Source organism: Notolepis coatsorum (assembly GCF_963971535.1).
Source record: "Notolepis coatsorum genome assembly, chromosome: 16".
In the NCBI taxonomy this organism is placed as follows: domain Eukaryota; kingdom Metazoa; phylum Chordata; class Actinopteri; order Aulopiformes; family Paralepididae; genus Notolepis; species Notolepis coatsorum.
The window spans coordinates 103,917,928-103,935,781 of NC_140180.1; the positions used below are offsets into that span (position 1 = coordinate 103,917,928).

Below are 17,854 nucleotides of genomic sequence, written 5' to 3' on the forward strand. Positions count from 1 at the left end.
TATGTAGTACTTTAGTTCCACCAGGTAACATTATGTAGTACTTTAGTTCCACCAGGTAACATTATGTAGTACTCTACCTCCACCAGGTAACATTCTGTAGTACTTTAGTTCCACCAGGTAACATTATGTAGTACTTTAGTTCCACCAGGTAACATTATGTAGTACTTTAGTTCCACCAGGTAACATTCTGTAGTACTCTACCTCCACCAGGTAACATTCTGTAGTACTTTAGTTCCACCAGGTAACATTATGTAGTACTTTACCTCCACCAGGTAACATTATGTAGTACTTTAGTTCCACCAGGTAACATTATGTAGTACTTTAGTTCCACCAGGTAACATTCTGTAGTACTTTAGTTCCACCAGGTAACATTATGTAGTACTTTAGTTCCACCAGGTGACATTATGTAGTACTTTAGTTCCACCAGGTAACATTATGTAGTACTTTACCTCCACCAGGTAACATTCTGTAGTACTTTAGTTCCACCAGGTGACATTATGTAGTACTTTAGTTCCACCAGGTAACATTATGTAGTACTCTACCTCCACCAGGTAACATTCTGTAGTACTTTAGTTCCACCAGGTGACATTATGTAGTACTTTAGTTCCACCAGGTAACATTATGTAGTACTTTACCTCCACCAGGTAACATTCTGTAGTACTTTAGTTCCACCAGGTGACATTACGTAGTACTTTAGTTCCACCAGGTAACATTATGTAGTACTTTACCTCCACCAGGTAACATTCTGTAGTACAGTGTTTCCCACAGGATTTTCAGAGACTATGGGGGGAGAACCTCCGAGCCTCTAGGGGGGTCCGGGGGCATGCACCCCCGGACATTTTTGTGTGTGTACATTTTAAAGTTAAATGCATCAATCTGGTGCACTTTGAGAGCAAAATAAAGAGGCTAGATCTATGATGAACTTTGTGCTCAAAACACAAAATTTACTAGACTAGTGCTTCCCAATCCTCTCCTCGAAGCACCCCAGCCGTTCAATGTATTTGTTAAATTCCACCACCAGCACACCTGATTCAACTTAACTAGCCCTTTATTAGTTGAATCAGGTGTGCTGGTGGTGGAATTTAACAAATACATGGAACGACTGGGGTGTCTCGAGGAGAGGTTTGGGAACCACTGGACTAGAGCATACATTTGAGCCATCAAAGAAATTAAGCAAAAGCGGTTACCTGTGTTGAACTGGTTTATTTTTTAGAAAATAAAAAAATATAGTGGATTACTATTACGACTACTACCACTGCCAATACTACTGATGCATCCCTATTGGCAAACTTTATATAAAAAAAAAGAAAAAAAAATGTGGTTCATTATACAACTGTGGCGGGACTAATTAGTGGGCCACCACAGTCTAGGTCATTAATGGGAAACCCTGGTAGTACTCTACCTCCACCAGGTAACATTCTGTAGTACTTTACCTCCACCAGGTAACATTCTGTAGTACTTTACCTCCACCAGGTAACATTATGTAGTACTCTACCTCCACCAGGTAACATTCTGTAGTACTTTACCTCCACCAGGTAACATTCTGTAGTACTTTACCTCCACCAGGTAACATTCTGTAGTACTTTACCTCCACCAGGTAACATTCTGTAGTACTTTACCTCCACCAGGTAACATTCTGTAGTACTCTACCTCCACCAGGTAACATTCTGTAGTACTTTACCTCCACCAGGTAACATTCTGTAGTACTTTACCTCCACCAGGTAACATTCTGTAGTACTTTACCTCCACCAGGTAACATTATGTAGTACTTTACCTCCACCAGGTAACATTCTGTAGTACTTTACCTCCACCAGGTAACATTCTGTAGTACTCTACCTCCACCAGGTAACATTATGTAGTACTTTACCTCCACCAGGTAACATTCTGTAGTACTTTACCTCCACCAGGTAACATTATGTAGTACTCTACCTCCACCAGGTAACATTATGTAGTACTTTACCTCCACCAGGTAACATTATGTAGTACTCTACCTCCACCAGGTAACATTCTGTAGTACTTTACCTCCACCAGGTAACATTCTGTAGTACTCTACCTCCACCAGGTAACATTATGTAGTACTTTACCTCCACCAGGTAACATTCTGTAGTACTTTACCTCCACCAGGTAACATTATGTAGTACTTTACCTCCACCAGGTAACATTATGTAGTACTTTACCTCCACCAGGTAACATTCTGTAGTACTTTACCTCCACCAGGTAACATTATGTAGTACTTTACCTCCACCAGGTAACATTATGTAGTACTTTAGTTCCACCAGGTAACATTCTGTAGTACTTTACCTCCACCAGGTAACATTCTGTAGTACTTTACCTCCACCAGGTAACATTCTGTAGTACTTTACCTCCACCAGGTAACATTCTGTAGTACTTTACCTCCACCAGGTAACATTATGTAGTACTTTACCTCCACCAGGTAACATTCTGTAGTACTTTACCTCCACCAGGTAACATTCTGTAGTACTTTACCTCCACCAGGTAACATTATGTAGTACTTTACCTCCACCAGGTAACATTCTGTAGTACTTTAGTTATACCAGGTAACATTCTGTAGTACTTTACCTCCACCAGGTAACATTATGTAGTACTTTACATCCACCAGGTAACATTCTGTAGTACTTTAGTTATACCAGGTAACTGACTGTAGTTCTTTAATTCTACCAGGTTAGTACTCAATAAACCAACTGGACATTGTTGCACATGTGTTAAATTAGTTGGTATTGAGCTGTATTCATTATGTATTCATATCTCAATGGGGCAGCAGCAAGCTAAAAGTTATATATCCATTGTTTGTATTCTATAATCATGTTTTCCCCCCCATACCAAGTAACGTGATTAGTCTGCTTAAAACGCTCAAATAACTTCAATGCTTCAATATCCTATGGACAATTTAAAAACATAATTACAAATCTCCCTGCTTCATTTTGTAACCGTTTTTAATTTTGATCTTTCTTTCTTTTTTGTCATCTGTATTCTTGTCCTATTTATTCAGTCTAATTATCTAAACTGATTTTTTTTTCCCTTATCTTTTTATTTTGTGTTTTTTACCTGTTTTAATATGCCTGTAATTACGACAGCATTGCAGATGAGGGGAACCATTCGAGGTTTGAAATGAAAACAGTTAAATGATCATTTAGGTTCCTCACTTCTGGCCTTACAGAAAGAGGTCCATGTAGACTCAACCCCTACATTTAAATCGTTATTGTTCTCTTGCATATGGTTGAGTCTACACGGTCCTCATTCCAAATTATGGGGAATCGTAACACTTCATCTTCAAAGATCAAAGCATGTTTTTAGTAGGCGTAGGAATCACCAGAGGCCCCACGATATGATTATCACAATACTATTGCAATTTGTAATTTGTTAAAATACCTTTTTTTCAACTGCAAATGATGTCAACAGAAATAAAACATCTGCATAAAAAAATCTGTTTTATCTAATAAGCTAACGTTTGTTCACCTCATTCCATTCATTATTATTGCATATATCATATCTATACTGTATGTATATACTTAAATATATATATATATATTATATATATTGCTACTTGACGTCACTATATCGATTTATCTGCCCCTAATAGCAGGTGGTCTACCTGCTTGCTAGCACCCAAAATAGTACTGAAGTTGAGCTAAATGTTTTTTCTTTTTAATTTCAGCCAGCCATGAGCCATCCAGAAAATGTTTCGCTGAGGTGAAAGACAAATCGGGTATGTACGTAGAATAAATATATATATTATAAATATATATATACTTTCTTTTTAATATCCATCTATTGGCACAATCACAATCGCCAGGGCCCAGGAGTTCAAAACTTTTAATCCCTTGGATTCATTCATTTCAACTCACTATGAATTGAAAATGGGGGACCCTGACGTAAACAAGACGAAAGTCTTTCTCTGGTCTGCATCCCCTTAACAATTGTGTGTATTGAGCCGTACTGTATTGTACCCATTCTGCAATCTGTTAATTAAAATGTTCAATCAATCAATAGGGATTACAAGTTTTGAACTCCTGGGCCCAGGTGTTGTGCTAGCTACATTAGAAGCATATTACTGATTTGTCCTAAATAAATACCATAATAAGACAAAAACTAAGTCTGTCTAAAGAGAAGTCTGTTCACTCTGCCACCATCACCACCATCAACGGGGACAAACGAGACCTGACCCCTGTCTCTTTGAATGGGGAGTCATCCGAATCGGAGAATCTGTCTCGCATATCATTTGTTTTTCTTTCTTACTTTGTCTTTGTGGTAAATCACTGACGACACAGAATGGTTTGTTTGGTCAGAAAGGACCATTTTGTCATAGAAATATGCAGTTTCTCCCAAAGAGCAGCTTCTCCTTCAGACCAAAACTGCAGTTCTCCATCTCCCCGTTCAACACCCCTGCAGTTCCCCATCTCCTCATTCAAACCTCCTGTTCTACATCTCCTCAGTACTACAGATAACGTGTTCTGATGAGACTGTAGTGTTGGATTCAGATTCAGCTTTATTGTGGCATCTTTGTCATATTTCTCATACAAAAAAGAGTACAATTCTTTGGTATTGCACCCTCGACCCACAGCATGGCAATAAAAAACACTAGAAATCAGCATAATGGTGATGTATGAGACAGTGCTGAGTGTGGTTGATATAAAAAAGTGCAACGGTAGAATAAAATCAAGTAAAATACTTAAAATACATAAATACACAGTTAGGAGCTTGACGTGTGTGTGTGTGTGTGTGTCTAGAGTTACCCTGGTTGAGGAAGAAAAAGCCTCGCTCCATGCTGCCTCTCAGTACATCCATGGACCACAGACCCAAAGAGCAGCTGCTCCAGGACTGCCTCACGCTGGCCACGCTCAAGAGTAACCAAGGTGAGAGGTCACACTTCTTCAATCAATATCTGAAATTAAAAAACACTAACCTTCTTACCGTCTCATGCTTTCATGCACTCTTCCTACTATACTAATAATGTCTTTACTACCATGCACTCAACACTGCAGCGCCCACGTTTCAGCACTGTTTGATGAACATTGTTACTCGGCTGAAAGAGTTGTACCCTTCCTGCTGACCAGAAATGTACACCACACCCAAGTACTCGACCTCTACTGTACTTAACGATGAATTAACACCACACCCAAGTACTCGACCTCTACTGTACTTAACGATGAATTAACACCACACCCAAGTACTCAACATCTACTGTACTTAACGATGAATTAACACCACACCCAAGTACTCAACCTCTACTGTACTTAACGATGAATTAACACCACACCCAAGTACTCAACCTCTACTGTACTTAACGATGAATTAACACCACACCCAAGTACTCAACCTCTACTGTACTTAACGATGAAGTACTCAACCTCTACTGTACTTAACGATGAATGTACACCACACCCCAAGTACTCAACCTCTACTGTACTTAACGATGAATGTACGCCACACCCAAACGTGGCATCTTTAGATAATTAGGTTTGAAAACACTGTTCATCTGAAAACGTAAAACTTGAAAGTATTTGGTGGCTGAAGAGGGCGTGACTGTGTTTCTGTGTGGTCCCCAGGGCCCCCAGCAGGCTGCCTGCCGGGCCAGGGCGAGCTCCTCCAGCTGGGGCTGTTCTCAGACCGACAGGCCCTCTACAGGATGTTCCAGGAGGAGGGTAAGAACCACACTATCATAATATATCACAATATTAAAACCTGACAATGTATCATACCATAATATATCACAATATTCAAATGTGGCAATGTATCATACCACAATATATCACAATATTCAAATGTGGCAATGTATCATACCACAATATATCGCAATATTAAAATGTGGCAATGTATCATACCACAATATATCACAATATTAAAATGTGACCATGTATCATACCACAATATATCACAATATTAAAATGTGACAATTTATCATACCACAATATAAAGAATGTGACTGTATCGTACCACAATATATCACAATATTAAAATGTGATAATGTATCATACCACAATATATCACAATATTAAAATGTGACTGTGAGGAGGCGGCCAAGCGAAGGAAAAATGCAGTCCGAGTCAGGTTGCCATCACCCAGTGGTTGGTTTTTTATTCTATTTGTTCTTTTGCTCCCCAGTGGGAAAAAACGGGAAAAAACATATTTTAACATAAATACAAAAATAATACAAAATGATTAAACTTTCTTTTAACAAATATAAACAACTAGGCCCTTGGCTAAGGGACCTAGGTCTTAGTACGGCTGTGTCTCACTTCCAAGCCTGTCACTACTTCTCCCCGAGAGGAGCCTCCATCCCTGGCTTTATGCTGGAAGCTCCTCCTACAGGGACAAACCAAAAACAAACAATCAATTAATCAATACAGACATCAATTTACACATCCAATAACTCTGGACAACATGGATACATTACTCCATCATGTTCTATCATCACCAAACACTAAACAGTGTTTAGGGCGCTTCATAAACCTATTCCCCTCTCGTTATGAAAATCCCCCCCCCTGTACTCTACCACACTTGGTTCCTTCCGAATCTCCCCTCCAGAAAAGGCCCTGGCCTCTCCCAGTTCTGGTTGGGCAGCCAGAGATCCTACAAGGAACCAAGTGGGAGCACAGACAAACGGTATTTATCAACAAATGCATGTACTTTAATTCTACATAACATGTTATGCTTTAAACCAATGTGTCTGTATTACAAAACAACATAACAAAACAAACTAGGCCGAAGGCCTAAACTAAATGTTTGGCCGCATGACCACATGTGGGAACAGGTCAAACCACTTAAGGCCCATGTGCATCCCTACTTACAGGGCATGGGATAGCCCCATGACATTACCCCCCCCTTCTGGAGTAGACACTTGTGGCGTTCTGGAGAGGTAGTCTGCTGTACAGTTCTCCTTCCCTTTCCTATACAGTACCTCGAAGTCGAAAGGTTGCATGGCAAGGAACCATCTCGTGATTCTGGAGTTGGTGTCCCTCATGCTCCCCAGCCAAGACAGTGCCCGATGGTCAGTCTCCAGGCTGAATCTCCTGCCCAACAGGTAGTATCGGAGAGAGTCCAGTGCCCACTTGATGGCAAGGCACTCCTTTTCCACGATGGAATACCTGACTTTGTGAGAGTTGAGCTTCCTGCTGATGTAAGCAATGGGCTGGAGATTACCCGGTTTCCCTTGCAACAAGGTGGCTCCAATACCCAGATCCGATGCATCCGTTTGGACTGTGAATGGCTGCTCAAAGTCAGGACTCTTAAGCAGGGGCTCACCGCACAACGAGGTCTTCAAACCCTGGAAGGCCTCCTCACACCCGTCCGTCCACCGCACTTTGTTGGGCTCGTTCTTCCTCGTGAGGATCGTGAGAGGCACAGCAACAGTTGAGAAGTCGGGTATAAACCGCCTGTACCAGCCAACCAAACCCAGGAAGGACTTGACCTGAGTCTTGGTCGTGGGCCTCTGAGCGGACTTGATAGCATCAACCTTCCCCACCTGCGGTCGGATCAGTCCCTTCCCCAACACAAAACCCAGGTACCTGGTCTCCTGCTTGGCCAGTGAGCACTTGTCAGGGCGGATGGTGAGGCCTGCTTTCCTGATCCTCTGCAAGACCTCCTCGAGATGACACAGGTGCTCCTCCCAGCTGTTGCTGTAGATCACTATATCATCCAGGTAAGCAGCGGCAAAGGCCTCTGTGCCCGACAGGACCTTGTCCATCATTCTCTGGAATGTCGCCGGCGCTCCATGAAGGCCGAAAGGAAGGACCGTGAACTGGAAATGACCAAAGGGGGTTCGGAAAGCCGTGATCTCTCTGCTCCCTGCTGTAAGGGGAACCTGCCAGTACCCTTTGCAGAGATCAAGAGTGCTAATGAAGCTGGCGCCTCCTAGCCTCTCCACCAGATCATCGATCCTGGGCATGGGGTACAAATCAAATTTACTCACCCCATTGATCTTCCGAAAGTCCAAACAAAACCTCAGGGTGCCATCCTTCTTTGGGACCAAGATGACTGGGCTGCTCCACTCACTGGAGGAGGGCTCAATCACCCCCAGTTCCCTCATCATTTCCAACTCCTTCCTCAGCACCGGTAACAGACGTTCTGGCACCCTATAGACTGGCTGACGAAGGGGCTTAGTCTCCTTCAAAGTGATGTGGTGGTGCACCATGTCCGTGCGCCCCGGAGTCTCCATGAAGAGATGGAGGGGCAAGATCCGAAGGAGCTCTTCTCTCCTTCCTGCTGAAAGGTGGTCCATGTCCAGCTTCTTCCCCTCCTCCCGACCGGGTAGGTACTGCTCCATGGGTTCCTCCTCTTCCTCCACTGCCTGGATGAAGAGCGAGTGCGGTACAGGTGTCACAGAGACTGGGCGGGGGTGCCATTTCTTGAGCATGTTTATATGGAAAATCTGAAGTGGCTGCCTCCTCTCTGGCATGTGGATCTTATACGTTACCGGCCCCATCTTCTGCTTGACCCGGTATGGGCCCTGCCACCTTGCCAACAGTTTGTGCTCTGATGTTGGCAAAAGCAACAAGACTTCCTCCCCAGGTTCCAAGCTCCGCTGTCTTGCCGACCGGTCATACCACTCCTTCTGCTTGGCTTGGGACTTCAGAAGGTTTTCACGTGCCATTGTGGTGGTCCTCATGAGCGTCTCTCGCATTTTCAGGACAAAAGAGATGACGTTCATGTTCTGTGGTTTGTCCAACTCCTCCCAGGTTTCTCGCAGCACATCCAATGGACCTCTGACCTGGTGGGCATAAAGCAGCTCGAAAGGTGAAAACCCAGTTGAGGCCTGGGGAACCTCACGGTAGGCAAACAACAGAAACGGCAGCCATTTATCCCAGTCCTTCCCTGACTCAGAAACAAACTTTTTCAGCATACGTTTCAGGGTCTGATTGAAACGCTCAACAAGGCCATCAGTCTGAGGGTGGTAGGGAGTGGTCCTTACTCTCTTGATACCTAACAGCTGATAGACCTGTTTGAGTGTGCGACTCATGAAATTGGTCCCTTGGTCCGTAAGTACCTCCCTCGCGATCCCTACCCTAGAAAAAAACTGCAGCATAGCTGTAGCTACTTGCTTGGCTGTCACTTCTCTCAATGGAAAGGCCTCTGGATATCTGGTGGCATAGTCACAAATGACAAGGATAAACCGGTTGCCTGCCTGGCTTCTCTCTAATGGACCAACAATATCCACCCCTATCCGCTCAAAAGGGGTGCCTATCACAGGGAGTGGCATAAGGGGTACAGGGGCTGTAGCTTTCCCTGCTGTAAGCTGGCACTCTGGACATGTCTTGCAGTAATATTTGACCTGGCTATACATCCCTGGCCAGAAAAACCTTTTTGAAATCCTCTGGAAGGTTTTCTCAAAAGCTAGGTGACCCGCCCAAGGAATAGTATGGCCTAGCCTCAGCACTTCCACACCATCCTTCCACCCATCCTGGAGCACCAGCTATCCCTGCTGCAGGTGCCGGCCTCCACTCGCAGGTGGATTACCGACTTCCTGTCCAACAGGTCTCAGCGGGTGAGGCTGGGGAAGAGCATTTCCAGCTCTAGGTCCACCAGCACCGGTTCCCCGCAGGGCTGCGTTCTATCCCCACTACTGTTCTCCCTGTACACAAACAGCTGTGCCTCTCTACACCCCTCGGTCAAACTCCTGAAATTCGCTGACGACACCACCCTGGTGGGTCTCATCTCCAGGGGGGATGAGTCGGCCTACAGGAGGGAGATCGAGAGGCTGCAGAGCTGGTGCAGCTGCAACAACCTGGAGCTCAACGCTCAAAAGACAGTGGAGATGGTAGTGGATTTCAGGAAGAAAGCAGCCCTGCCCCCTCCCATCATACTGGGAGGCACTCAGGTGACCTCCGTGGAGTCATGCCGATTCCTCGGCATGACCATCTCCCGGGATTTGAAGTGGGAGCTTAACATCACGGGCCTGCTCAAGAAGGCCCAGGGGAGGATGTTCTTCCTCCGGCAGTTGAAGAAGTATAAACTGCCGAGGACCATGATGGCCCAATTCTACACGGCCATCATTGAGTCCATCCTCACCCACTCCATCATCTCCTGGTTCCCTGCTGCAGCGGCAAAAGATCTTGCCAAGCTGCAGCGGGTGATTCGCTCCGCGGAGAGGGTGATCGGCTGTCCCCTGCCCTCCCTCAGGTCCCTGCACGACTCCAGGGCGCTGAAGAGGGCGAGAAAGATCATGGCCGACCCATCCCACCCCGGTCACAGCCTCTTCACCCTGCTCCCCTCTGGGAGAAGGCTGAGGATCCCAAAGGCTGTGAAAGCTCGACACAGACTGAGCTTCTTCCCCTCAGCCGCCAGGCTGATCAATGCCTCAGGCCCCCCCCCCCCCCCCCCCCCCTCTGCCCCCAAGTGACACTGGCTAAATGACATTGACTGCACTGCACTAGTCCGTACTGGATCTCTGCACACTTCACTTTATATATATATATATATTTTATTTATTGATTAATCCCCCACTGCACTGTTTTCGTTTCCTGTCTGTGTTGGTGTTTGTTTACTGTGAAAAAAGAAAAAATGCATACACTGTATTGCTGCAACAATTACCAATGTGTTTTACACAAATGGCTCAATAAAGGAATCTGAATCTGAATCTGAATCTGAATCCTCCCTGCATGCCTTTGGCAGTATGAGCTGCCTGTCATATTCACTCTGTTTATAAAGCAACCCATTGTCGAGCAGAAACCGCTTGCTAAGGGGACTAGAACTGGATTCCTTCTCTGCCTCTTTGAAACAGTCTATTAGAGTGGGGTCCCCTCTCTGTTGTCTGGCAAGATCCCCAGAAAAAACCTCCTTTACCGACAGCCCTGGAAACTCCATATGCTGATCTGGCTGGTCAGCTGACTGCAACACAATTCCTCTGACTTGCTCCCTGCGTTTCTCACATCTCTCCTCTTGTGTGACTCCTGGCACTCCACCTACCTCTACCCCAAAAAATGGCATCAGCTGCACTGTGTCCGCATTGGTAGCTGGTGAATCGGAGTCTGGCCTGATAGTGGTGGGTATTTCTGTGTCAGTTGTGTCTGGCTGAATCAGTGGTTGTGTCACAGAGACTGGTGTATTAGTGTGCTCCCTCGCCTTGGACCTAGTAACTACCCCACATAATCTCCCTTTACTCTCATGAATGAGGTCTAGCAAAATAGGCAGATCTGTCCCCAGCAAAATAGGGTAGGGCAGTTCGGGGGCCACTCCAACCTTCACCAGATATGCCTGGTTGTTTACCTCAACATATACCTCCGCTATGGGGACTTCTGATTCATGCCCATGGACACAGACAATTTTAACTCTTTCCTCACTCCACAACTCCCTGGGGACATACTTGGCCTGTACAAGAGACTGTGTGCAACCTGTGTCTAATAAGGCTGACAGGGGCCTGCCATTCAACATGACAGACATGACTGGTGACTCAGAACTGTCCTTAGGGGAGGCGCCTAGAGCTGGCCTAGGTTTAGGTTTAGGTTTAGGTTTTTATTTTAGACTCCACAACATAAACAGATCATTAATCCAGCTTACATTGCTGTCAAGGAAAGAAACGTAAAAGCCTCTTGACTTATTTCCATCGTTGTCCTTGGGTGTCAAGGATGCTAGAAACACACAACTCATTACAGAATTAATCACAATTATTATCTTTGCATAATAATAATGGCACAACCCTAAATTAATACAAAACAAAGCACATTTGTTGATGCAATGTTCATTTATGTCGAAAGTCAGTGAGCTTCAGGAAGCACCCTCGGGGGAGGGAATTTGGGGGATGGGAGGGAGGGCGGAGAGTGGGGGGTGGGAGTTAAGGAGAGGGTAGTGGCTTAGGGTTTTGGGCGTGTGAGGCAGTCGAGGGATCCGCCCCTCCTTTCGTGCACGTCGCCAGTCGTGCTCGTGGGGGGGAGGTTTGCGTGAGGATGGGGAGGGGGGGGGGGGGGGGAGGGAGGCCATCCATCTTATCTTCAGACAGTCAGAGACTGTCCCGTCCTGGTTGCGATGGGTACGGACGTCATAAACCAGGTCTTATCTTGACTTCTTCTCCTCGGCCTCTTTCATTGACCTCGAAACATTCCTTCTTTTCTTCCACAGACTTGAGTACGTGGCGGGGGGGGGGGGGGGGGTGGGTTGAAACAGGTTACAATGATTCCTGTAATGCTTTAATTTAATTTAATCCAGATCTTGTATCTTCTTTGTCGCGGTCCTAATGTCCTGCGCGACCCCCAACATTACTTGACCCCTACATTGTTCATCGGCTGTATGTTGAGCGAGCCGCTTGGTCAATTCAATGTGGGCATTTTCCAATCTTGCTACTACTTGAAGGCAGCAAATCCAAATCCAAATTGCGATCGCTCCCCAACCGATCAGGAAGATGACGAGGAGATATAGATCCTCAACATCTTCAATCTCAATAGAATATAGGCATATTGATCGCCAATTATTCCAACTGTCAATTGCAAACCCGGCCTGGAATGTCCCTATCGGACATAATGGTTCGGTCGCACTTTGTTTTCTTGAAGAGAAGATTCGATCCACTGCTGCAAAACTCCAGCTTATTAGTTGATCCATTGATTGACTGAGTGGGAAGTCAGGAATATTGAAGAAAGGGTAGAATGTCCACACCGTCAAGGAGGCAGTTGTAAGGCAGTTGTAAATAGGGATCCACACCGTTATTAATTGCAGGTTAGAGTCCACACCGTCGAGAGAAGCAGAAAGACAGCTCTGGTGTACGGAGATAAAGGCGGCTGCAGGGAGGAGGGTAGAGGAGGCCTTGGAGGGCAGGGAGGAGAGATAAAAAATGCGACTGCTCTCTGGGGAGGTTAGAATGTGGCGACAGAGACTTGCTATCTCTGGCTTTCTAACGGGACAAACTGGACTGATATGGCCTGCCTCACCACAGTTGTAACATACAACCTCTGACCTATTCCTGGCATATCCTCTTACAAATGGCTTTGGCCTAGTCTGGCTCGAACTGGGCTGGTTGAAACCGGGCTGCCTAGGAGAGTAACTACCTGAACCACCCATCCCAACACCCTCAGACTTACCTCTGGCCTGGTGTAGTGCGCCAGCGTAGCGGTGGCCCCTTGGACCTCCATGTGCCGTCACATATGTTTCCACAAGCTCTGCAGCCTCCGCCGCCGTTTCTGGGTTGCGCTCCCTCACCCAGGTCTTAACCTCTGGATACAACACCTTGATGTACTGCTCGAGGACCAGCTTCTCCATGATCTCCTCTTTGGTGGAGGTGCCATAACCCACCCATCTACAGAACAAGTCCTTGAGGCGGGTGTAGAGCTCATGGGGGGCCTCATCTGGTGGTGTGTCGTCGGAGCGGAACCATTGGTAATAAGTGTCACTGTTTATCTCATACTTCCTCAAAACTGCTGCTTTCAAAATGTCATAGTCTCTGGTATGAGCTGGGTCCATAGCTACAAAGGCACACCTGGCCTTACCAGTCAGCAGAGGAATGAGGCGGACAGCCCACTCTTGTCGTGGCCAGCCATACACTGCTGCCAGTCTCTCGAAAGTGGTCAAAAAATGTTCAACGTCATCAGATTCCTCTAACCTCACCATCCTGGGTTCTCCGCCTGGGACCCCACTGGCTCGTCCCGTTGGTGGACCAGACCTGGTTGCCTCCAGGTCCAACTGAAGCTCGGTGACCTTGTCGCTGATAGCACTGAACTCCCGTTCTTTTATTTCTGCTTCTTTATCCTGCCTTTTATCCCGATCCATCTGGTACTGCATATGCATCTCAAACATCCGTGCCAACCTGGCGAAGCTGGCCTCCGGACCTGCAGTGGGGCCACTTTCCGATTGAAAGCCATCCTCGAAGGCTCCCCCTGTGGCACCCTCCTCTGCAGGCTCTTGCTGTTGCTGTTGCTTTTTGGGAGGCATCCCTGAAGCTTGTAGTCCTCTTTACTTCTGACACCAATTGTGAGGAGGCGGCCAAGCGAAGGAAAAATGCAGTCAGAGTCAGGTTGCCATCACCCAGTGGTTGGTTTTTTATTCTATTTGTTCTTTTGCTCCCCAGTGGGAAAAAACGGGAAAAAACATATTTTAACATAAATACAAAAATAATACAAAATGATTAAACTTTCTTTTAACAAATATAAACAACTAGGCCCTTGGCTAAGGGACCTAGGTCTTAGTACGGCTGTGTCTCACTTCCAAGCCTGTCACTACTTCTCCCCGAGAGGAGCCTCCATCCCTGGCTTTATGCTGGAAGCTCCTCCTACAGGGACAAACCAAAAACAAACAATCAATTAATCAATACAGACATCAATTTACACATCCAATAACTCTGGACAACATGGATACATTACTCCATCATGTTCTATCATCACCAAACACTAAACAGTGTTTAGGGCGCTTCATAAACCTATTCCCCTCTCGTTATGAAAATCCCCCCCCCTGTACTCTACCACACTTGGTTCCTTCCGAATCTCCCCTCCAGAAAAGGCCCTGGCCTCTCCCAGTTCTGGTTGGGCAGCCAGAGATCCTACAAGGAACCAAGTGGGAGCACAGACAAACGGTATTTATCAACAAATGCATGTACTTTAATTCTACATAACATGTTATGCTTTAAACCAATGTGTCTGTATTACAAAACAACATAACAAAACAAACTAGGCCGAAGGCCTAAACTAAATGTTTGGCCGCATGACCACATGTGGGAACAGGTCAAACCACTTAAGGCCCATGTGCATCCCTACTTACAGGGCATGGGATAGCCCCATGACAGTGACTATGTATCGTACCACAATATATCACAATATTAAAATGTGACAATGTATCATACCACAATATATCACAATATAAAAATGTGACTGCATCATACCACAATATATCATAATATGAAAATGTGACAATTATTGTACCACAATATATTTCATTTTCATTTCATTTAATTTGTTTTTGTTCCGTTACACCAGGGGTCAGCAACCTTTACTATCAAAAGAGCCATTTTCCCCCCCCTCCCACAAAATCCGTCTGGAGCCGCAAAACCAATTTACAATGTATCATACCACAATATATTACAATATTAAAATGTGGCAATGTATCGTACCACAATATATCACAATATTCAAATGTGGAAATGTATCATACCACAATATATCACAATATTAAAATGTGGCAATGTATCATACCACAATATATCACAATATTCAAATGTGGCAATGTATCATACCACAATATATCACAATATTAAAATGTGACCATGTATCATACCACAATATATCACAATATTAAAATGTGGCAATGTATCGTACCACAATATATCACAATATTAAAATGTGACAATTTATCATACCACAATATTAAAAATGTGACTGTATCGTACCACAATATATCACAATATTAAAATGTGATAATGTATCATACCACAATATATCACAATATTAAAATGTGACTATGTATCGTACCACAATATATCACAATATTAAAATGTGACAATGTATCATACCACAATATATCACAATATAAAAATGTGACTGCATCATACCACAATATATCATAATATGAAAATGTGACAATTATTGTACCACAATATATTTCATTTTCATTTAATTTCATTTGTTTTTGTTCCATTACACCAGGGGTCAGCAACCTTTACTATCAAAAGAGCCATTTCCCCCCCCTCCCACAAAATCCGTCTGGAGCCGCAAAACCAATTTACCATGTATCATACCACAATATATTACAATATTAAAATGTGGCAATGTATCATACCACAATATATCACAATATTAAAATGTGACAATGTATCATACCACAATATATCACAATATTAAAATGTGGCAATGTATCATACCACAATATATCACAATATTAAAATGTGACCATGTATCATACCACAATATATCACAATATTAAAATGAGGCAATGTATCATACCACAATATATCACAATATTCAAATGTGGCAATGTATCATACCACAATATATCACAATATTAAAATGTGGCAATGTATCATACCACAATATATCACAATATTAAAATGTGACCATGTATCATGCCACAATATATCACAATATTAAAATGTGACAATGTATCATACCACAATATATCACAATAATAAAACGTGACAATGTATCATACCACAATATATCACAATATTAAAATGTGGCAATGTATCATACCACAATATATCACAATATTAAAACATGACAATGTATCAAAATGTGACAATGTATCGTACCACAATATATTACAATATTAAAATGTGACAATGTATCATACCACAATATATCACAATATAAAAATGTGACTGCATCATACCACAATATATCATAATATGAAAATGTGACAATTATTGTACCACAATATATTTCATTTTCATTTAATTTCATTTGTTTTTGTTCCATTACACCAGGGGTCAGCAACCTTTACTATCAAAAGAGCCATTTTTTCCCCCTCCCACAAAATTCGTCTGGAGCCGCAAAACCAATTTACCATGTATCATACCACAATATATTACAATATTAAAATGTGGCAATGTATCATATCACAATAGTAAAATGTGACCATGTATGATTCATACCACAATATATCACAATATTAAAATGAGGCAATGTATCATACCACAATATATCACAATATTCAAATGTGGCAATGTATCATACCACAATATATCACAATATTCAAATGTGGCAATGCAGGGCTCTACAGTGCGACCATATTGCTCGCATATGCCCCTAAAAATATGTGCGTGCGAACATGCAAAATCAAGTACTTGCACGGCGTGCGAGTGGGGCCAGCGAGTGCAGAGTACAGCCTCTCATTCGTCCTTTTTTTCTCCGCTGCGAGAATCGTTAAAAAACTACAAGTCCCACAGTTCACAGCCGCATAAACGTTCCAATCACAGTAGTTTCCTGTGGTCACGCGACTGGAAACCGAAAGTAATGATCAGCGGCTGCGTCAGTGTCTGAGTCAAACAATACAGCCATGTCGAAGCCCATTCATTTTTATTTTGCGCGAAAGATACCGGAGAATGAGAAGTCAGGCGAGGCAGCTCATGTTACAGAGGTGATGGTTAACGTTAACCAAGATACTGACGCTAGCCAGCATGCTAGCGAAGTTGGCCAAGCTAGCGAGGCTACACCCACTGTAGCACCCAATGTAGCCACTGTAGCTAGCGAAGCTACACCCACTGGAGCCGGAGGGAAGACATACAAATTTAACGTGAATTGGCTAAACATTTCCCCATGGCTAGAGTTCGAAAACAATGTCATGTTTTGTAAATATTGCAAAGTAGGATCGATGCATTGCGATGCATTGTTACACCCCTACAACTGGCCCACTGTGTATGTGTGTACAGCTAACTTGGCTAGCGTTATCAACCGCAGAGGTGGGCAATGGGTCCAGCTGTAGAGCCGGACGGCCAGAGTGCAAGCGGTGTGGCAATAGGGTCCAGCTGCAGCGCCGGACGGCCAGAGTGCAACGGTGTGATGTCGTAATTGGCAGAATCGACTGTCAATCAATGGTCTACCTGACACGCAAACTACTGTACTGGAGGTGTACAGTATTTCAATAGGCAACCCTGAAAGGATTATTTTTCTAAAAGAGCAACACTAGCTCCCCCCTCTACTGATGGCCCTGGTTGTAAAGCCAGTGTCTCCTTTTTGTTCAATATCACTGCCTTTCTTATTAGGCCTAGTTGTTGGCTACAACTTTGCCATAGTAGGCATTAATCACTTAATTAATAGTTCAAATGTCTGTCCCATTCCCGTTTGCACACGCAGATGATACACACACACGCACACAGTGGGCCAGTGACTTTGGTGGTATGTGCTATTGCACAGATGTGTCCCGTTTGCACATGCACGCACAGTACAAATATACATTTATTTAAAAAAAAAAAAAAAAACTGTTGACA

General features: G+C 44.1%; 1 protein-coding gene across 1 annotated transcript in view; it reads left to right on the forward strand.

Moving 5' to 3' along the window:
- gemin5 (gem (nuclear organelle) associated protein 5) overlaps positions 1-17,854 on the forward strand; it is a 117,520-nt gene that overhangs the window by 49,838 nt on the left and 49,828 nt on the right. Inside the window, exons 18-20 of the mRNA XM_084331589.1 lie at positions 3,677-3,727; positions 4,749-4,874; positions 5,568-5,663. Of these exons, the coding sequence (XP_084187715.1) occupies positions 3,677-3,727; positions 4,749-4,874; positions 5,568-5,663 (273 nt within the window). The remainder of the gene's footprint in view (positions 1-3,676; positions 3,728-4,748; positions 4,875-5,567; positions 5,664-17,854) is intronic.